The sequence below is a fragment of the Mus pahari genome, chromosome 8 (genome assembly GCF_900095145.1).
Source record: "Mus pahari chromosome 8, PAHARI_EIJ_v1.1, whole genome shotgun sequence".
Classification (NCBI taxonomy): domain Eukaryota; kingdom Metazoa; phylum Chordata; class Mammalia; order Rodentia; family Muridae; genus Mus; species Mus pahari.
Genome location: NC_034597.1, coordinates 57153605 through 57175969, shown reverse-complemented (window position 1 = coordinate 57175969; position 22365 = coordinate 57153605). Strand labels below are relative to the sequence as shown.

At 45.9% G+C, this 22365-nt stretch overlaps 1 protein-coding gene across 5 annotated transcripts in view; it reads left to right on the top strand.

Moving 5' to 3' along the window:
- Ptk2b (protein tyrosine kinase 2 beta) overlaps positions 1-22365 on the top strand; it is a 121226-nt gene that overhangs the window by 67074 nt on the left and 31787 nt on the right. For all 5 annotated transcript variants that reach the window (XM_021204087.2, XM_021204085.2, XM_029541375.1 and 2 more), the window contains exons 2-5: positions 13-253; positions 17360-17538; positions 17935-18022; positions 19871-19950. In XM_021204087.2, the coding sequence (XP_021059746.1) occupies positions 50-253; positions 17360-17538; positions 17935-18022; positions 19871-19950 (551 nt within the window). In that variant the 5' untranslated portion in view covers positions 13-49. The remainder of the gene's footprint in view (positions 1-12; positions 254-17359; positions 17539-17934; positions 18023-19870; positions 19951-22365) is intronic.

Genomic DNA, 22365 nt, shown 5'->3' with positions numbered 1-22365 from the left:
TCGTCTCTGCAGGATTGCGATGTGCCGGTCCTAGCTGCAGTCTGAGAGGATGTCCGGGGTGTCTGAGCCCCTGAGTCGTGTAAAAGTGGGCACTTTACGCCGGCCCGAGGGCCCCCCAGAGCCCATGGTGGTGGTACCGGTAGATGTGGAGAAGGAAGACGTGCGCATCCTCAAGGTCTGCTTCTACAGCAACAGCTTCAACCCCGGGAAGAACTTCAAGCTTGTCAAATGCACAGTGCAGACGGAGATCCAGGTAAGGATGGCGGCCTCTGTTCCTCAGCTGGTCTGCTCCTCCTCCCCCTTCCTGGACAGATGAGCAACCCTTCCTGAGCCTAGCAACTTCTAACATTGTCAGGGCAGAAGAGATGTTGGCATCAGGAAAGACGTTTTCAGCTTGCTTCACCACTCTCCTCCAGCTGTGCATGCAGGGTTACACTATACTGGCCTGATTTAACTTGCCTTTACTGAACACTTACTGTATGAATCCGTGCGTGGTCAGTTTCTCAGCATACATGCTATTGAATTCTCCCATGAGGAGACCCAATGGAGACATACCATTCTCTTCCAGAACATTCCATGATGGCCCTCAGAAGATTGCTCTGGAGGGCTCATAATTTGAGCAGAGGAATTGGGTACCTTAGGGGAAGTCTCCTCTGATCCAAGGGACCTAAATTGGCTGTGTCACTAGCCCTTCAAAGTTTCAAAAACCTATGTCCACTGGTGACTCCTTTCATCAGTGCTGTGGTAGTCCTAGCTGCCAGGTCACTGTGCTGTATCTTGCACAGTGCACACTACAGCTCATACACCAGAACAGGATGCATTGATGAGCAGCTCTCTCTTCCAGTTAGCATCCTTGCTTCAGTTGGGTAGACTCCTGTTACCCATAGCTGATCTGATTAGGGTCCCGCTTACCCTTTACAATGTAAGGGTGTGTGCAGAGAGTAAGGATGCCCTTTCCTCTGGCCTCTGCTGACACCCAAGCCTTCTTTGGGTGTCCCATTTCTGCACACACCTGATGCCATCCACCACCAACTCAACGTGTTTGATTTCCAAAAGTTAACTTGATTTCCAAGTAGTGAGAGGCACCATAACGACCCAATTTTGATGACAAACACATCTAGCTATTCCTGCTAGAATATGCTCTGAGGATGTACTGAAGGACAGATGGGATTGAAGTCATGGCACAACTGTTCACGGGGGAGAAATGGCGGAGAACGGCTGGAAGGTTGTTTTAGTGAATAGATAGATTTCAAATGTGGCACAAGCTATATAATTCTAAGTATCTAAAGGAGAGGTGGGCACAGATAATGAAGGTGTAGAACACACGCCTTGGAAACCCAGAGTTAGATGGGAGCTGGGAAGCAGCATATAGTTGTTGTTCGCTTGGTTTGGTTTCTAAACAGGGTCTCACTGTATAGACCAGGCTGGCTTCATATTCACTCTGTAGCACAGACCAATCTTGAACACATGAACACCATACCTCAGTTTTCCAAATGCTAGTATTACACATACTCAGGATCACACACATAGTTCTTAAGCAGGGAGGTCTTCCTGGGGTAGTGTGATGGCTCTGTAGTTACTTAAGGGCAGAATGTACAACAGGCTACGGTTGTCTGAAGAATTCTCTGAAGGGACACAGGGACAGAGTAGATAACAAGAGAGTGAGATAACTCTCTTCTTGGAACTTATACCCAAGCCTTTTGATTTTTCCTGCTTGCAATGTTTCCTACTGTTGAAACGTAACCTTCTAATGCCATCCTGTTATTACAAGCTGTGACTTTAAAACCACCTGGACTAACAGGCATGAGAGGCTCCATCTGGATGGCTTATGTGGGCTTGGATCTGAATGCTTACGGAATCTGTGTGCAGATTTCCCTCAAGAGGGCCATGCCCACCTGCTGCTTTGCTGTAGGGACTCAAGATGATAAATGAGGAGTATCTAGCACATAGTGGGTTGAGTACCTAGCACATAGTGGGTCCCAGGATCTGGATCTGTTGGTGGTCTGGTCTATCATTACTCTGCACAGCTATCTCAGAGCTACCAGTGTTCCACAGGAAAAAAACTCAGGTGTTTTTTTTTAATCCGCTTATCTGTCTTATTTTCAAACTTAGACAGTGACTACATTTGTATTTTAAAATAGCATACGGTGTTCTTCAAGAAGTTTGCCCTGGGGCTAGGGAGTATGGCATAATAGATTACATTCCCAGTGTGCACAAGGTCCTGGTTTCTATTCTTAGTACTATAGAAAGGAATGGAGGGAGGGAGGGAGGGAGGGAGAAAGGGAGGGAGGGAGGGAAGAAGGGAGGGGAGATAGAACCAGAGGGAAGGGAAAGGAACAAGGCAGGCTCAGAGAAGAGATTTATGCTCAAAGAAGCTTGGGAAATACCTGGTTAAACAATTCAGAACTGGATAATAGCTTAGTGATAAGGCACTGGCCTATCATTGGGAGGCCTTAGGTTCTGTTCTGTCCCTAGAACACACCTCCCTCAGCCCTTCCTGAAAATCATGAACGGATTCTTTCGCAGCAAGACTTCTCAGATTCCTCATGTTTACCTGATGAATTACTGAGACAGGGCCATAATGTGGTACTTTTCATTTGCTAAAGGAATTCTTCTTTTGTATGCAAGGCCTGTTGATTCTCTGACAAGCCTTTTAAGACACATTCCCCCCCACCACCCCCACCTCACCCCACCCCTTCCTGATCCTTAGCAGAATGGGAGAGACTGAGAGAGAGAGCACGGGCTATGGGCTAGGAGGTAATAGTTACTAGTAGGACGGAGATGTGGACTTGTACTAATGGAGTGTTGGGGCACAGAGATAAGTTGATAGATCTGCATGTATCAACAAGATAGAGTCAATAGATTAACTAAATGTGGGAGGGAAGAAAAGGAAGGAGACAAAGATGACTCAGACTCTGACTTGGGCAGCAGAAGGGGTGCTGGTGTCATTCACTGGGACGAGAAAGGAAGTCCAAGCTGAGATTTCAGCTTCATGAATGTTCTGTTTGAAGCACTCTTGAAACACCCCTGTGGATGGACATGGTCCTGCAGCTCAGAAAGATGATAGGACATACATGAGAGGATTTGGGTGTCAACCTGCAATGAAGGCCAAGCCAGAGAACCAGACCATCAGTGAAGGATGAGAACAAGAGAAGGATTTAGCGAGGGTGATCAGGGAAGCCAGAAGTTGGAAGAGAAAGGGTAGTTTAAAAAAAAAAAAAAAAGCACCCAACCAACAGAGGTGGGGGCGGGGCCAAGAAAGGAATGGTTATCCATGTGGGATGCTAAGAAGTTCACAGATAAAGCTAGAAATAGGTTCACTGACTTGAGGACTCTCAGGACTACATGTCACAGATGGTATTTTGCTGGGCAGTTCCACCACAGGAGGCCTTTGGTGTGTAGAGAGAATTAACCAATATGGTGGAGCATTTTTGACCATGAAAGGAAGAAAAGAGGGGAAGACACAGCAAAGGGAACATCATAAGATCCTAAACTGAGAAGGCACATAGTAGGTCTGAGGCCATTAGTGCCCCAAGATTGACAATTAAAGCCATGTTAGTACCTTTGTCTTTACTCCATCTCATTGGAAACATTGATATAAATGTAATCTATTGAGTGATGTGAGATTATTCTTTTAAAGGTTGATGTAGGCTACATGGTGGAGATTGGAGGAAGGCAAGTGTGGCCGTAGGTAGAGGTCTGTGGAGAGATGGTAAGATCATCAATTAGGATAGCCATGACTCCACCAATGGTAGGGATGATGGCAATGGTGATGGTTATGATGGTGGTGGTAATGACAGGGGTAGGTGTCTATGCTGATGGTGAAGGTGATGGTAAAAACTAACATTTTACACACACATACACACCACTTGTTATCTCCATGGCTTCTCAAAAGGCCCCTCTGAAACACAACGTGTTATTATCTCTACTTTCTATTTAAGGAAACTCTGTGCAGAGGAGTTAAACAAATTGTTACTTAAGTGGTGGGTTTTGTTTTCAAACCCAGCAGTCCACCTCCAGAGCATACACTCTTACACAATTCAGTCTATGGAAGGAAGATCTGTGATTCAAAGGATCCAGGAGTTGAAAGCTCCCTGATAGGTCGGGAATGTGAAGCGTGGGAGGAGGTATGGAGAACTGCAGCCTGACTCAGGTTGACAGGAGCTCGTTGTCTGAGATGAGCACTGGAGGAAGCTGGTTGGAGATGGGGCATCCTCCACTCAGTTTGGTCTCTGAGGACATTTGAGATGCCTTCATATTTTCAAGTGGCAACATTGAAAACACCACTGGTAGGTGATTCTGGAGAGAGATTCATCCTTGGTACAGACATTTGAATTGGTTAGTCTCTGAATGGTGGCTGAATGAAACCCTGTGGACAAGATAATATAGAAAAACAACCTGAATAATCTGTCTTCCATTCCACAGCTATGGTTGTGTGCCTCCAGTACCAGGCACCTGGATGGGGCACTGACATTCTCTAAACACGGCGTAATTCACTGTTCTTGTAAGGCTTCCTGACAAAGGCTGTGACTTTGACTCACACCCATGAATGGAACCTTTAAAGGGCAATGGAAGTGCTCTGATGGGAAGAAATAGAACCTGCACAAGCATGCAACCCAAAGAGGTTGGTCCAGCTTTGCACAGTGCCTATTTGAGGACATTGTCCCCTGTGTGTAGAGATGGGGCCCAGGCCCAGCATCCTTGCCTAAGATTCTTCTGAAGTTAGTGGCCTCTTTCTCCCCTGATTCCAAATCCCACACTGTCTCCCCTCTCACTTGGTCTTAACTTTGGTTAAGTCAAAGTCTTTCTTTCACTCTATGTTCCTTTATCACCCCCCCCCCCGTTCTCAAAATGCTGCCAACCCCTTCAGACTTGCCGAGGACATGTCCCTCTATAAGGACACTGCTGCAATGCCAACCCTCTCTCTTAGCTGTGTGTGATAAAACAGAAGCAACAGAGACTGGCCTCAAACAGCCCACATTGATGTCATAGTCACACAGGGGCTTTAACGCCAGACAGACTGCTAATTTTAAGTTTTTAATCTTGACTCCTCTCTGTGTAAATGTGAATGCCCCATTGTGCTTTCTCTGTGATGAAACAAACTATGGCAAAGCAGGCATGGCAGCACTTAGCTATGATCCCAGCTTTCTAGGGGTTGAGAATCATCAGTATCAGGCAAGCCTGAGCTACACAGTGAGACCCTATATCCAAAACAGAACAGCTCGGTGACTAATCATTGGCCCTGGAGCCTAAGTCCTTGTAGAAAGCAGGCAGCGGCTAACGAGACCAGCAGTGCCCAAATGAGACATGGGTGCTGCCCTTCTTGAATTCCTACTTCTTTTTCTTTGAAATCATGTTTGTTAGGAGTTCTGAGTCTTCATAACAGGTGGAAGCTTATGTCATTATATTTTCCTCTAACATGCTAATTTGCCTGTCTAGGAAAGGGATTAAAACAACACCTAGCAAACAAGGATCATCCTTCACATTTTTTAAAATCTGCCTTCTAGTACCTTTTCCTTTTCTTTCCCCTCCTTCCCATCCCCAACTCATTTGCAGGTTGGGTGACCATAGTCCTGGGTTCCATCCCAGTTTGTATGCACTGTCCAAGGATGATTAGCAGTGAGTGCCCTGCTAATATCAATCCAACCATGAGCTAGAGGGTAAATTTTACCATCACCCAGGTCTAAGTGTCATGCTCCTCTCTGATCAGGATGCTGAAGGGCTAGTTCACACTCTCTTCTCCTTCTGGCTGACTCTTACTATAGTCCATTCTGTTCCTGATTCTGTTCATTAGAACTTCCTCTTTTCATATGGGAAAGCATTAAGCTAAGGGGGAGCTTGTGCCTGTGATATAATGTATCTCAAGAGTTGCTCTTACCCATGTGATGATACAATGTATCTCAAGAGGCCCTCTCACCCATGGAGTAATACAATGTATCTCAAGAGCTGCTTTCATCTATGTGATGATACAATGTATCTCAAGAGTTGCCAGAGTCCAGCACCATCTTCATCCTAGATCCCTTTTCAAGCCCCTACCTTGTACAAATGTAAAGTCAAGATGTATTTTTACCAGGTGTAGTGGCTCATATCTGTAATCTCAGCACTTGGAAAGCCACAGCAGGAATATTTCTGGAAATTGGAGATCAGTCTGAGTCACAGGATAACTTCTGGGTTAGCCAGAAATACATAGCAAAACCCTGTTTTAAAAAGGGACAGGGCTGGAAATATGACTTAGCAGTTAAGAGACCTTCTTCTTGCAGAGGACCCAGCACCTATATGGGGACTCACAGGTCTGCAACACATCTTGAATCTAATGCCCTCTTCTGGTCTCTGTGAGCACCAGCCACTCATGTGGGTTTTAAAAAGGCAAGCAAAGTACTCAGACACATAAAATAAATCTTAAACACACACACACACACACACACACACACACACACAAAGAAAAAAAGAAAAGAAGGAAAGAATTCACCTTGGTTTTGTTTTGAAGTCTTCTAGAGCATTCTCCACCCTGTCCAGATGCATCCTTCCACCCATGGTGGGTGGGCTCTCTAGATTGCAGATGTCCTTTCGGTGCTGTTTGCTTGACAAGAGGAGGGTAGAATCCAGCCCCCCAAAGCAGCAGGCTCTGCACCCACTTCCACTCACTGCCATGACCTGTCCATCCCCACAAGCCTCCCAGACTCCCCAGAGGAAGAGGATTAAGGTATTGTAATACATGGCCCTGCCCTAGCTTATCAAGACACTTACCCCAAGGGCTTCTAGTTTAGTCCTGTCACCTAACTAGATACAGGGAATTAGGGGATGGATGCTTTTGTACCCCTTAATTCGTATGTTGAAGTTCTAATCCCTAATATGATAGATAGGGAAATAAGAACCTTTGGAAAGAACTAGCATTGAATATTGGTGTGTTCCCCCAAAATACTGATGTTGAAACTTATTATTTAATATGGCAACATGGGAAAACGAGGCTTTTGGGGATGTGATGAAATCATGAATGGCATTAGAAGTGCTTAAGAAGAGGTTGAGAGCCCAGTGAGCTAGGCCAGCAGTTAAGTTTGCATACTGCTCCTGCTGAAGACTGAAGTTTGGTTGCTAGCACCCATATCAGTGGGTCACAACTGCATTTACTCTAGTATCAGGGTACCTAAAAACCTCTTCTGGCCTCCACAGGCACTATACTCATGCACACAGCTCTTCTTCTCATACGCACATAATTAAAAATAAAAATGTAAACATCATTTTTGAAAAGATGTCAAAGAGAGGACTCCTGGCCATCCCCCTCTCCTATGTGAGGATCCAGCATAGGCTCCATCTTGAAACCCTTGCCAGATGCCAGATCTTTGATCCTGGACTTCCCAGAACTGTAAGCAATGTATGTTCACTGTCTATAACTGATCAGTAAGGAACTTTGTGATGGCAGAAGGGACAGATTAGCACCAGGACCAGGGCAGGAGCTCCCTAAGGCTGGCAGGCAGTCCCTGGCCCAGAGGCCATATTCTTTGTCGCCTAAGTATTCCTCACTTCCCTCCTTCACAGGCACAAGGGCAACGCCTCAAGGTTGGAGGAGCTATGGAGAGAAAGGGGAGGGCTCCCTGTTCAGGAAAGCTACTCCTGAGGGAAGGCTTAGCCCATATCAGGCTAGCCCCCCACATAAGACCAGCCCACGAAACGGGCAGGAAGGGCTCAGCCAGGAAACCACAAACCATCACCACAGAGTGACATAAAAAGAGGCACATTAATACACACTTCTTCTTTTCTGCACCCCTTCTCACTTCCTGTGTGTGCCTCCAGCTCCTCACACATACAGACACTCACCGCATTGAGAACAAAGAAGATGTGAAGCTGGATGGGTCTCTCTTCATTTATCTGTGTGCATAGACTCGTGACGTCTGCGAAGGAGGAGGCAGGTGTCGGTGCTGCTGTTCTATTTTTTGATCCGATAGTTTCGTGGTTGAATATCCTCTTGAGAGCTTTTATCACTTCGGAATGAATGCTTTCAGAGTGATAAGTTGTGCAAACTTTAGTATTTTTCTCTGCTACCACTAGTTGAAAAATATCAGCTCTCTGAATCGAGGATTCGGAACTCACATAGCTATTGTCTTTACTTCCTTACCCCACCTTAACAGATTACTAGAGAACAGTGGTTAAAACAACAGAAATGTTTCTCTCACAGCTCTAAAGACTAAAAGTCCCAAGTACAGGGGTCAGAAACACATGTGGTGACTCCTACTGCTCCTGGGCTTTGGTAGCATCACTTTACTCTGCCTCTCTATTCCTACTGCCCTCTTTACCATAGCTCTCATAAGGACACCCCTGATTAACAGCCACACAGAAAGTTTAGAAAGGCTGGAAACTGAGTTGTTCAACTTAATTATATCTATTTAGAGCTTCTTTTGAAATGTGATCTAAGGGTGAGGACGTGGGCATATCTTCTCGGAAGAATCAATTCCCTGTTAGCTATCTGGTTGAAATTATTAGTGTTACCTTCAGGTATGTGCAGTGAGTTTAATGTAAGGGTGTTTCATATACATATTACTTTGACACCCAACTTGGGTCAGGGAGCTGAGTCCAGATGATACAAGTCTGTCATTTTCCCCCATTGCTAAGGGTCTCAGTCACCAAAAAGCCTGTGTGCTGCCCTGCCCTGTGTCTAGTTTCCTGTGAAGCTGTCAGAGATATGGTGCCTTGTCACTTAAAAAAAAAAGATTTATTTTTAGTTATGTCTATGTTTTTTTTTATCTGTGTGAATGTGTGCTAGGTTTGTGTATAGGTTGCCTGCAGAAGCCAGAAGAAAGCATTGAATTCCCTGGAGCTGAGGTTACAGTGGATAGAGTCACCTGACATGAGTGCTGGGAACCTAACTCTGGTCCTGTGGGAGACAGGAAGCACACTGCTATTGAGCCTTCCTCCAGTGTAACTTTGTCATTTCCTAGATAACTGCATCCCGTTCCCTAGCTTGTGATGCTAACTTCAGTGGTACCCAAGTTTTGAATGTGGTTTACAGTCTTCATAACACTCTCCTGCTCACCCAACTGCTCTCCATCTCTACTGGCTATCCAGATCTTAGGCAAGAACTTGTCACCATCTCTCGAAGCCCTCTTTCTAGAGACTAGTTAGAATTCTACCATGCTGTTGACACCAAGACTGGGACATGAAGATTGAACTTCAGTGGGATATGGCCCTGGGTGTTAAATGGCCACATGCAACAAAGAATCTTTTTACCCCATTATAGTTAGTGTCACTATTAATATGACAAAACACCATGACCAAAAGCAAGTTGAGAAGAAAAGGGTTTATTTGGCTTATACGTCCACATTGCAGTCCATCATGAAGGATGTCTGGGCAGGAATTCAAACAGGGCAGGAACCGGGAGGCAAGAGCTGATGCAGAGGCCATGGAGGGTGTGCTGTTTACAGGTTTGGTCATCATGGCTTGCCTAGTCTACTTTTTTTTTTTTTTTAATATAGACTCTAGAAACACTAACCCAGGAATGGCACCACCCATAATAGGCTTGGCCTTCCCACATCAATCACTAATCTATCTAGCCATGCCCTACAGGCTTGCTTACAACCCAATCTTATAGAAGCATTATCTATCTCATTTGACTCTAGTCCAGTCACTCTCCAGTGACTCTAGCTGTGTCAAATTGACATAAAACTAGCCAGCACATGCCCCGAATGTCAACAGCACCCCGATGAGCCTCACTGGTACAGATGATTAAGCACTATAGCCAATGTGAATAATCTAGATCCATCCCCCACAGCCCATAACACTCCCCAGTTGTTCATTCTGAAGCAAGTCATATGACCCATCCCCCAAGCCAACTCCACAATGAATTATAAAGTCATTACTTTAAAAGGTATCAGAGTAGCAGGGAACTTTTATTTTATTTTACTTTTTTTAAAAGTACATTAACTTGCCTGGTACTTTCCTATTTGCCTTTTCTCATTCTTTCTTCCTCCTGAAGTTCATCTTAGCATTAAGAGCTCTTCCTTGTGGCATATTAACAATCAGAATTTTGAATAGAACAGGTCTATATTTAACAGAGTATTTTTATTTTTGAAGACAACCCCTATGCTCCAAGTCAGTTAAAGATAAGACACATGCTACTGTCTCAAAATCTTTTTATTCTCCCTTTTGGAAGTTCTATCTCCATGTAGAACAAAAAAGGTAATGAAGACACTGCTGTGTTGGGATTAATGCTTATGCCGTAAAACTCTCACAGTTCTTTGTACTAGGCAGAATGAAGTCATTTTCCTCTGGACTATTTCTTCCAGAGGGCAGGTATGGCCAGATCAGCTCTAGGTGTGGCCTGATCATCTGGGCCAATTTTTATTATTTATAATCTTCCTTCTGTTCCTGGTAGCATCCTCATCCACCCAAACTATCTCATCATTACCTATGGTGCCATCATGATAACTACTATTTATTGAATAGCTAGTGTGTACCAAGCATTGTCTGAGCTCTTAATGTACTTGGAACGTACATAAGGCAGGCCAGTCACAGTTATGTGTCATACATCCAAACACCTTCGTCTGCCATTTAAAAAGAACTGGAAATAAACTTAAGCCTTCACTGGTGTCTCTTGGAGAGTTATCATGGGAAGATTCTTTTTGAGACAGGACTGTTTTTGGAATCCTCAACCAATCACTGATTAGAACTCAAAGACGGTGTGTGTCCATCTGATCCAAGATCAGACGCAAACAGTTGTTTTAGTCCTATTTGGCCAATGTCTTTATTAGATTCCTAGGAGTCCTAACAAAATACCCCCTGTAGTGTGGCTGAAGACTACAGAAATGCATCGCCTCATAGCTCTGGAATCTAGAAAGCCAAGGTCAAGGTGTGGGTAGGGCTGTGCCCTTGACCCCTGTGGAGGAATCCTTGCTGGCCTCTTCTCCACACAAGGACTAGAGCTCAGACTCCCAGCACCTACATCAAAGCTGGTGAGCACAGAGCCCACCTGCGATCCCCTGCGCTGGGGACTGAGACATGGTGTCCCCAGAGCAAGCTGGCCAGATAAACCAGCAAAATCAGTGAATCCTTGGTTCAAGTGAGACCCTGCCTCAACATATGAAGTTGGGGAATATCTTTTGGAGGACACCTGGCATAAACTTCTGATCTCGACGTGTACCTACACACATGTGGATATGTGAACATGCATGCACGCACACCACACAGATACAAATGAATGTTAGAGAGTAAATATACAAGTTGTGACAGCTATGACATCACTCGATGATGTCACCTCATGGGACTACTTTCTTAAATGTGGTCTACCACCAACTGAAAAGTCCTCACATAGTGTATGTGGGTGTGGGGACAAGCTAGGTAGAGATAATCCTTCTTTGTTTCTGACCTATAAGTAAAAAGTCAAAGATCAGAGAGGGGGGAAAATCCTTCTGGAATCTTCATACTATTTAACAATTTGAATAAATCAACATAAATCTAGAGGAAAGGAAAATTTGAGGAATACAGACATTTTCAAGAAAGTACCAGAAGGCTTTTTGAGTCTAGACTGTAACTCAAGGCAGCTAGAAGACCTTCCCTTCAGCACCAGAAGCCTTGGTAGGGGAAAGGCGAGGTCTTCCTGGAACACAAAGAACTCTGGGCTTATCTAAAGAGCCAGCACTCGGTAAAAACTCAGGTTACATATGGCAATTGAGTGAGTAGGGGAACATCATGTACTGTCATTTTTAAGGAGTGCTTTATTAATAGAGAAAGAAAGACTGGCTTTGGCAGCTGGTGAGCTGGGGGTTGAGCACTAACACTGTTGCCCCTGCTGTTTGCATGTGTGAATGACCAAGGGAGGCAGGGCTGGAGGCAGAAGGGGAGGTGAGCCCCCTAAATGGAAGCTATTCTCTTCCTCGAACTTGACTCACAGGCTTCTGCATGGCTGGAGGCGGGATGTACACACTGGAGCCATGGCCCCATCACTCTTCATGGTGTGCACGTAGCAGATGGGGGATGCTTTGATTACAGAACCATCTGCAGCTTGATAGGGCAAGGGTAGACAATCACAGGAGACACTGTGGCCCAGGAAGCTTGTCATCCTGTTAGAAGATCTTTCTTGTCAGAACTAGATTCACAGCCTAATTTTTAAAAATATATATCTTATATTTTGAGGTAATTATATCATTTCCCCCTTCTTTTTCCTCCTCCCATGAACCCCACTTTGCTCTCTTTCAAATTCATGGCCTCTTTTTATTTAATTGTTGTTGTTGTGTGTGTGTTCCTAAATATATACACACAACCTGCTCAGTCTGTATAATGTTATTCTTGTGTATGGTTTCAGGGCTGACCATTTTGTATTGGATAACCAATGGTGCGCTCTTCCCTGGGGACTACTGTTTCTCTGTTCTCAGCACTCCTTAGTTGCCTGAAGTTTTGTCTTGTCTTGTCTTGTCTTGTCTTGTCTTGTCTTGTCTTGGGTTGTGGCCTCTTGAGATCCCCCCCCCTTTAATTTTGTCATGTCCATTGGTGTCAGTTTTGTTCATGTTCTGTTTGCACAGCCATGTTGATGAGACTTCATGAGTGTAACTTCTGACATTTCCAGGAGACAAAACCTCACAATAAACTCCGGGTTCCTCTGTCTCTTACTCTGCCCCTTCTCCCATAGAGATCACTGCGCCTTAGGTGCAGGATTTGTGTTGTGAATGTATCCGCTGGGACTGGGCTCCACCTTCTTCATTTTGATTAGCTGAAGTTTTCTGTAATGGTTTGCATTTGTTGCAAAGAGGAGTTTCCTTGAGGAGGGGTGAGAACTCTGCTTATGTGTGGGTGTAGGGTTACATTCTTAGAATGTAGTTGGGGATTTTGCTGGCTTAGTAATGAATTGATTATAGATTCTCCTCTAAGCTCCCTTGGCTTTATTAACTCCAGATAGCTGACCAGGTGTCTAGTATCAGGCATGATTTCCCTCCTACTGGGCTGGCCGTTGGGTCCAGCTGTTGTTTACCACCAAGGTTTGTGTGCACCCTTAGGGAGGGCTGTGGCATGATGCCTTCTGGTACCATAACATCGAGTCTTCAGGGAGACAGCTTTCAGTTCAGATCCTGCTCTGTGCTCTTGTCCCTATTTCTGAAGTGCATGGTCACACATTAGTTTGCATGATACGATGCTGATACTCTTTCTGTGTGGTTATGAGCCTCACATTTCTCCCAGCCATGTCTGAAGGATGGACATAGTTTGCCAGCAAGTTCTGACACAATGTATTTCCCTCAGTTGTACCATTAACAGACTTCACAGGTTAAGGGCCCAGTTCATCAGACACCCTTTTCCCTCAGATCCTGAGTTACCCACACTTTTGCTATGAATTAGTAGGTTCCCACTTCCTCTTCAGGCTCAATGAATTACTAGAACAAGTCAAAGAACTGGGAAAGTACAATACTTAATGCTGTAGTTTTATCCTAGTGGATATGAGTTAATACCTAAGAAGCACCCAGAACTTCTGGGAGACTCCCAGACAGGAAGCTTCTATACTCAAGATCCATCATCTGCTAGGCAAAGCAATGTACATCACCAAGACTCAGGTGAACATCCTGATTCAGATATATTAGAGCTTCCAAAAGGAAATAAGGCGTGGTTGAGGATGAGTGAACTCTTTGGCTACATGGTCCAACTTGATTTCTATCACACACACCCCCCTTCCCAGCCCCAAGCTTGGGCTAACTCTCAGACTCTAAGTTGCAGCTCTCCAAGAACATATCCAGCTGGTCTTTACAATCTAAAAAAGCCAAGATGTGATTGACCGGTGCCCCTCCCTCTTCCCCCATGCTTCTGAAACTGTGGGTCCCCCATATGTTAGAACCCAACAAGAATAACAAAGCTAGTTCTGCCTCCTGGAAAAATCCCAAGATTTGGAACCAAGGACAAAGACCAGCCAAGTCCTCTATAACTCAACCTCAGTAAATCAGTCTGGTCACATGGGTGGAAGGTAACGGTGCCATTCAGTGAGGCTGTCTGTCTGCAGCACCATCCACATTCATCCTCAGGAAAGAAATGTATGGCTTGAGCTATGCCTGCCTTGCCTCATGAGAGTGCTTCAGGATGATGGAGTGTAGTAGTCAGCAATGCCCATCATACTCCAGCCATTGGTTTCTGGTCCACATGGTTTTTCAGACTCACCTAGTGCTGCCTGTCTTCCTCTCAGCCCTGGAATCATCTATCTCTACAAGGGCCTTGGTTCCTTCTACAGATTTATGGCGCTTGGAAACTAAAACTCAGGCTTGGCTTGGAAGCCACTCTGACGTGGCATTGCTCGTTAAGCCCTTTAGTAGAACCAACTCAAAACTCAACCCCTCTCCCCTTCAGTGTCAGTCACGCAAATCGCAACTTCAAAACAATCCCTTATTGCGTGGTCTGCTTTAGCTCTCTCATCTCCATGGTTTGAGTACTTTCCCTAACTGTTAGAAGGGGTCCATTCTTTTCAATACATGTCTCCCTTTCCTAAGCTCCCCTGTAGGTAACTAATTTCACCCTCATTCAGTTCTCTCTGTCCCTGGGCTGGCTGCTAATGCCAGCTCCTCGGCCTTACTGTTCTGACCCTTGGCCCATCAGCACTTACAAGAAAAGGAAAGAGATAAGGGTGTGTGGGGGATGGGGAGGGACGAGTTATCAAAAAGATAGAGCAGAGCAAAATTGTTTTTTTTATAATACAGTTTAAATGGGAATCCTGTAAGAGACTGCTGTGTTAAAGTATGCTCATTTAAAGAAAAAGAGTATTAACCTGGAGCCAAACAGCACCCCAATGAGTTAACTAATTTAATTTTCACAAAACCACTTTGCTCAGACTCTATTGTGTCCTCATTTATTAGGAAAAGCCTAAATCTGAAACCTTTAGGAAAAGCTTTTTGAAAAACTGGATCTTGATCTGAAGGTATGCATGTACAAAATTATCAAAGAAGTAATTTGAAAATGAAGAAAAGAAACGGAGAGAACCAACTGTTCAAATCTGTCTTCAATAAGCGCTCTTAGTCCCCGGGCCACCTCTCCAGCCCTGCCAGGTTTTTATAAAGTCCATGACCCTTGACCCTTGGCCCAATAATTCTACTCCTTTGGATTAATTGCAAGCAAACACCAGTGTATTATTTATACCAGAAATACTTTACATTAATTTTCAAATTTTCATGACAATAAAAAATACATAAATGCCTTGGGTTTCTAGAACAGAGGCTAAATAAACATGCTGTGGTTTGTTGATACAGAAGACTATCAGTCATCTCCAAAAAGGAGCAACAAAGCTGGGGTGTAGGTCAGTGGCAGAGCACTTGCCCACTATATATAAGGCCCTAGGTTCAATTCCCAGTGTAACAAAGCAAGCAAGCAAGAAACGTTGCCAGGGTGCCGTGATACATACCTGTAATCCTAGCCCTTGGGAGGCTGAGGCAGGAGGACTGTAAGGTCAAGACCATCCTGAGCTATATAATACCTTGTATTTAATGCGTATGAAATTGTAGAATAGGAAAATTTATTAAAACAATGAGAGGGGAAGAGGAGTTAGCCACAAGGGTTGACCTAGACAAAGAATAGTCCTAAGATGTGAAAAACAACGTTTGTGTGTGTGTGTGTGTGTGTGTGTGTGTGTGTGTGTGTGTGTACATACATAGATCACCTTAAAGGGGAACTGAAGAATGGCAGCATCTATTCACTGAAGCAGGCTGCACATGCGGAGGGCTTTTGTACTCCTGAACTTATTTTGCATAACTGAGATTTTCAGTTCTACATTGGTCAGGGTTCCTAGCTACTACAAAATGAAGGGCTCAGCTAATAAGTTTCAGTTTGGTAAGGGGTAGGCTCTACACTTCAGCACCAGAGGTGGGAACTGTAAGTGGGACTTGGTGGAGCCATGAGAGATTCTGGGTAAACTATCAGGGTGACCAAGTGGGCAGAGATGAGCAATGGCAGACCTGACTGCCTCGCCACGTAGGCCTTACATTCTCATCCATGCTTCTCTCTCTGGAGCCACCGTAGATCACGTCCTTCACCTTCAGCCTCCGTTCTGATTTCAGAGATGATATTGGATTGCTGGTCTGTACTCTGGTCCCCACGCTCCCACCCGCCATGCGTCTCACAGAGCGGTAGTGGGCTTCTCTGATAGCCGTTGTCTTTCTCTGTAGGAAAGAGAGTTTTATGGAAGTTCAAGAGAATTGAAAGGAGGCATCTGGAGCAAGACATTAATTGGACATTATTTTAAACCAGCATTACTTAAATATTAGTCTTGACATTTTCCTAGGAGAGAGGAAAAGCAACATGCCTGCTTCTATTTCCAATTATGGAATTAATTGCATTTTGCTTGCTAACTTAGACAACTTCTTGGGAGGCATGTTTAAAAAAAAAAAAAAAAAAAAAAAACAAACATACAGTCTAAACAATGAAGTCTCCTTCCTCTTCCCAGCCGGCCTGCAGCCTGCAGTCTGGCGTAGGCTGATGTAGGTTGGGTATCCATGCATTTCAGACTCCTAGCTCACAAGGGTCAGTGTTAGTGAGGTTTTAAGTCTGCATCCAGGGATCTCTGCTCTGCCAGGAGTGGACCAAGGGAGAAATGTGATTAGCAGCAGCTAAGTTGGGCTAGTCAGGGCCTTCTGATGGGCTTCCAGGAAGCCTTGCTGTTGACATTCATGGTAATCAGGCTGGGCTGTGTCTGGGCCAAGAAGTGGGAGCACTGGTCTGTGGGTGTGGGACCTGCTGAAACTGTGGGTAAAAGAAAAAGAAAAACCCAAGAGCAGAACATAGAGGCTAGTGTCTTCCTGTCAGCTTCCCTGAAATCATCTTTTCGTGGGTCTGTCTCTGCCTCAAGCTTCTGTCTCCTCCAGCTCTGCCATGCCCCAGGTCAGCTTGACAAAGCAAAACATTGGTGTCCAGGGGTCCAGGGCTCACCATCCCAGCTTAGTCCTGGCATCAGCTTACTTACCAGTAATAACGCAGTGGTAACACCTACTTGCTTCCCTGAGTCACGTGGACTCAGTGCCGTCATGTGTGGAGAAGACCTGTACTGCGTCCTGCTGGCTAGACTGGAAACCATCCAGAAGGGGCTTTTCACTGGGCACATGCCCAGCTGGTGGCACATGCCCAGCTGGTATTAATTGTTTTTGAACTGTACTCTCAGCCTCTCAGCCTCTGCATCTTGTCCTCGCTTCTGCTACCTCCTCCCACTTCCTCTATGTCTGTCTCATTTTGCCAAATTGTTCATTCACCAGGCAGAGCACACTTTGTCCCAGGGCCTGTGCTCACTGTTAGAGAATCAGAAGTAGATAATAGCCAAGACAGATTGCCACACAGGGTTAGGGGATGTGCATGGGGAGCCTGTGAGAGCCCAGCAGAGGTGCATCCCTGACCCTTAGCCCTCTCATCTCCTCCTTAGGAGATCATCACCTCCATCCTCCTGAGTGGGCGAATAGGGCCCAACATCCAGCTGGCTGAATGCTATGGGCTGAGGCTGAAGCACATGAAGTCAGACGAGATTCACTGGCTGCACCCACAGATGACCGTGGGCGAAGTGCAGGACAAGTATGAATGTCTACACGTGGAAGCTGAGTGGAGGTAGGAATGTCATTCTCCCTTCAAGCATGCCCGAGGCTCAGAATCTTCTAGAAAACTGGAGTGGCTTTCCAGACTTAGTCCTCCCACCATGTCCGGATGAGAATAGTTTTAAGATCTAACCTGGATTCCGTAGAGAATTCTCATTTCAGGATAGTATCTAGGTTACAGTTCCAGACCAGATGCTGTTCATGCTATGGTAAGGGGGAGCAGAGGGTGGGAAGGAAGGAGAGCCCAGGCCAAGGGCTGGTCTTTGAAGTAAGGAAACTAGTATCTGTGCCAACAAGTCTCATGGGCAGCCCTTGCAGGCTGAGGGTAGAGGAGCTTTGGCCCCGTGAGTCTTACTGCTCTCTTGGGAATCCAGCTTCCCAGTGACAACTAGAGTCTGTCTTGTTGCAGGTATGACCTCCAAATCCGCTACTTGCCCGAAGGCTTCATGGAGAGCCTGAAAGAAGACAGGACCACGTTGCTGTACTTTTATCAACAGGTGAAAAGCACCCCAGTGTCTCATGGCACTTTAAATGCCGAGACGAATCCACTGTCTTCAGGGGAGATGGAAAGATAAAGGGCAGCCTTCTAGAAGGCTCCCCACCCCTCCCCCTGCCCCCAGGCTGTTTCTTATGCTCCTAGCTCCCATCTGTGGGGCCGCACCGTGTACCTGTAAAGCAGGAAAAGCCACCAAGGTGTGGTTTCCAGCTGCTTCTGCCACTGACCATCCTGGTATTCCCAAGGACTTCATTTACATGAATGTGCTTTCTCCTCTTTAAGTTTAGAGTGATAATGAGAGTCGTCACAGGGACCAAGTGACGTCTACCCATGACAGAGTACTGGCGAATTGGCCCAAGGAAGAACAAGTTGTAGTTCTTACCACTTCCCATGGTGTAAATACTCCTGTTGTGGCCTCTTTCAAGCCACCAACGTGGCATCCGCCAGCTCACAAAACTTTCAAGTGTGCCAGCTGGCTCTCTTGAGCTGCCGGAACCCCTCTCACACACCTTCAGGCTAAACAAGTAGCTGCCACAACTCCTGCACAGAGGAAGCTCTGAAGCAATGCTAAGAGAGTGGGGTGCTATCGCTTTCGTTCTGTCTCTGCACCTCCCTTCCTGTTGGCCAGACATCAACCCAGATGTTTTGTGGACTCTGAGTGACATAACTGCTTAGCAACATTGGCTTGGATAAATCGCTGATTCCTCCCCCAATCTTCATTCTTTCCTTCCTTTCCTTCCTTCCTCCTTCCGTTTCCTTCCTTCCTTCCTTCCTTCCTTCCTTCCTTCCTTCCTTCCTTCCTTCCTTCCTTCCTTCCATCTCTTTCTCTTTTATTCTACTTACAACAATAAGGACTAAACTCAAGATATCACACTTGCTAGGCAAATATTCCTCCACTAAACCAAATCCTCAGCCATTTTTCTTTTTGTAGCACCTCCTTTTTAGTCTTTTTCAAAGATTTATTTATTTATTTTGTGCATATGAGTCCACTGTAGCTATCTTCAGACACACCAGAAGAGGGCATCTGACCCCATTACAGATGGTTGTGAGCCACCGTGTGGTCGCTGGGGATTGGTCTCAGGACCTCTGGAAGAGCAGGCAGAGCTCCTAACCCCTGAGCCATCTCTCCAGGCCTGCCTCATTTTTATTTTATTTGTTTTATTTGTGTTTTTGAAAAAGGGTCTCTCTATGTAGCCCTGGTTCTCCTGGAGCTGGCTGTATAGACCAAGTTGGGAGCTCACAGAGATCCATCTGCCTCCCAAGTCTATCAAAAAATGGCCATGGGAGAGAGGCACGAAAATGCTTCTCCATGGTGGAATACGTTCTTAGTTACTTTTCTATTGCCGTAAAGAGGCACCATGACCAAGACAATGCACTGAAGAAACACATTAGGCTTATGGTTCAGAGGGTAAGTTCAAGACCATTATGGTGGCAAGCATGGCAGTAGGCCAGCAGGCATGGTGCTAGGGCAGTGGCTGAGAGCTATCCTTATCTGTAGGTAAGAAGGAGAGAGAGAGAGAGAGAGAGAGAGAGAGAGAGAGAGAGAGAGAGAGAGACTCTGACAGATAGATACTGGGAGTATTCTATACTTTTGAAACATCAATTCCAGTGACACACTTCCTCCCACTAAACCATATCTCCTAATCCTTCCCAAACAGTTCCTCCAGAAGGGGACCCAGCATCTAAATTTGCAAGCCCATAGGGGCCATTTTCATTCAAACCACCAATATGCACACATGAGAGGCAAAGCCCTGGAAGCATCAGTGTGTTTACTTCCTAGGGCCTCTGCTCCAGGAAGCAAAAAAAAAAACGAGGGCATGAGTCTGACCCTTGACCTTTCTCCCATCAGCTCCGGAATGACTACATGCAACGCTACGCCAGCAAGGTCAGTGAAGGCATGGCTCTGCAGCTGGGCTGTCTGGAGCTCAGGTAGGTCATGCCCTCTTCTGGGAAAGCTCCATCCTGGCTTTGGACTTGTTGGCTTGTCCCTCTTCTAGGAAGTGCAAGTAGGCATATGAGAGACAAGAAGAGGGGGAGAGGAGGCTAGTAACCTGAAGGACTCACGGTCTGGTCTTTATGATAGACAAGGGAGAAGAGCCACTCCCACTCTACCCGGTCTCTTCCCACCTATGGCCTGTCCCCCCCTCCCCCACTGCCTGTCCCCACCCTCATTTCTAAGCTGCCTGTCTCTCTGACCCGCCCATCACTGCTGCTGTTACTCAGTGATTCAGAGACGTTTCCAGAACTCTAGCACAAGTCTAGGAAACCACTCAAAGGGAGGGATCTCAGTCTGGGCTGCCCATTGCTGCATCCCAAGCTCCAAGAGGTAGGTACTCAGTCTGTGCCTAGGTTAGCACACCATCAAATCAGTTCGCAGTGTCTGGAGATGGCATGTGTGCTGTTCCTTATAATTAGAGACAGAATGGGTGTGTCTCAAACCGTCTCCTACTAGGAGAAGATGAACAGATAGAATAAAGTTGAACTGTTCCTGGAAGGAAGTGAAAGATTTCAAGTAGCAGATAATGGGTGGAGTTAGGGCGAGGAAGTGGGCATTCCAGACCCAGGAAATGTGGGGGGCAAAAGCTGTGGCTGGAGAACCACAGGGAATGAGAGAGTGGAAGAAATGACCGTTATGATGGCAGGCTGATGACGTCGTTAGAATGACATCGTTAGAGTGAGACAGGACAGTCTAAGAAGCCAGGTCTTACCCTTGGCTGTTGTATCCCATTGCCATTTGGGGCAGAAGAGGACCCTGTGGCTAAACCTATGTGCTTAGCCTGGTCTTGACCAAGGCCACAACACCTTCAGTTTGACCAGCCACCTGCTGGTCAACCTCCCTCCCCTGTTCTGCGCCCCCATCCGTGTAAAAGTAGCTTCAACATCTGAGTGCACATTGTGGTTACCTGGGAGGTGGACACACTAGCATTCCAAACCCCACCCTTGGCCCTGTGGTCTACAAGGTCTTAGAAGATGAGCTTTTAGCTGGCCTCGGAGGTGGTTTAGAGGCAGTTAGCTTGGTCAGAATTGCTGAAAGACTTTCAAGGAGCGTTGCCAAGTGTCACTTCTGTTTGGCCCAAAGTGTCATTCTGGGTGATTTCTGGCACCCATGACATGACATCCATCCACGTTGACTGAAAACAGAACTCTGCTGACTCTCCCATGGCACTGGGGGAGGGGGGTTTAGAGAGAGGTTGACGGGGTGGGTCCATGGTGGGGATTGTGCAACCAGAAGGCGAAGGTTCCATTTTGATTTGAGTGTCTGAGGTTGTTGGCTTGTTAAGGACTTCTCATTTCCTTACAGTTAGTGGCAGCTGGTCCCACAAAAGCAAGGACCCAATACTTTCCAGTATAGGGTCTGTCGTCTTGGGTGCTCAGAGCTGGTGTACCAGGGAACCTATGAAGTTTGTTACATGTGCCCTTGTCTGTCTTCTGTGTCTGCTGTAGTCATGAAGCTTGTACCAGATGCCACAGGCTTCCTCTCAGAAATGAGACAATGCTAAAAAGCGGATCTATTGAGCTTGATATTTGTGGGGCTCATGCTAGACTGTGGTGTTATTTTGAGACTCCAGTTAGCCACCTGTCCAGATCTGCTGGCAAATGACTTCATACTCTTGCACCCTTCAACCATCCTCAAACTGATAGTGGTTATGGTCCAAATGCCAAGCATGGCACTCAAGGGTTAGATAACCAGAGAGGTGTCTGAACTGGCCTCTCTAGTCTCATCAAGCATGCATAGTGTGCTAGAATCCGATCCTTAGTCACCTCGGGGCTGTCCCCAAACTCACACTGTTTCATGATCCAACATCCTGCCATCCTGGTGATGTCCTGAGAAAGAATCAGGCTCTAACTCTGAGGGCCAGGGCTGTGCTATTCCAGTGGGTATGTGGGAAACACCTATGTCAACCTACTAGGCTTCCAGGCCCAGTGAGCTTCAAGTGGACAACATAGAATACATGGCTTACATGGTGATGGGGTGAGTGGACGTTTAAAATCAGGTTATTACTATTTCTTACCAAGAGTAGGACACGTTTCTGAAAATCAGACCATCAGGCAGAATCTTCTAGACCTATGGTTCTTTACTTAAACTCACGGGCAATTGGCCTCCTTCTACCAACATCAAGGATTACATAACCTGCCTACAGATAAATGACATCACCAGAAAAAAAATAACATATCCTTTCCTGGTTTAAAGAAGCATGGTGTGCACATAAGACAGGAAACGAGTGACATCAGACCTCAGGAGACTGGTTCCTGTTGAGAAGAATTGGGCTGACTGGGAAGAACAGAGGGTCTAACGTGGGGTGCCTAGACAAGAATGCTGAGTCTTCATTTGCTGCACTGCCC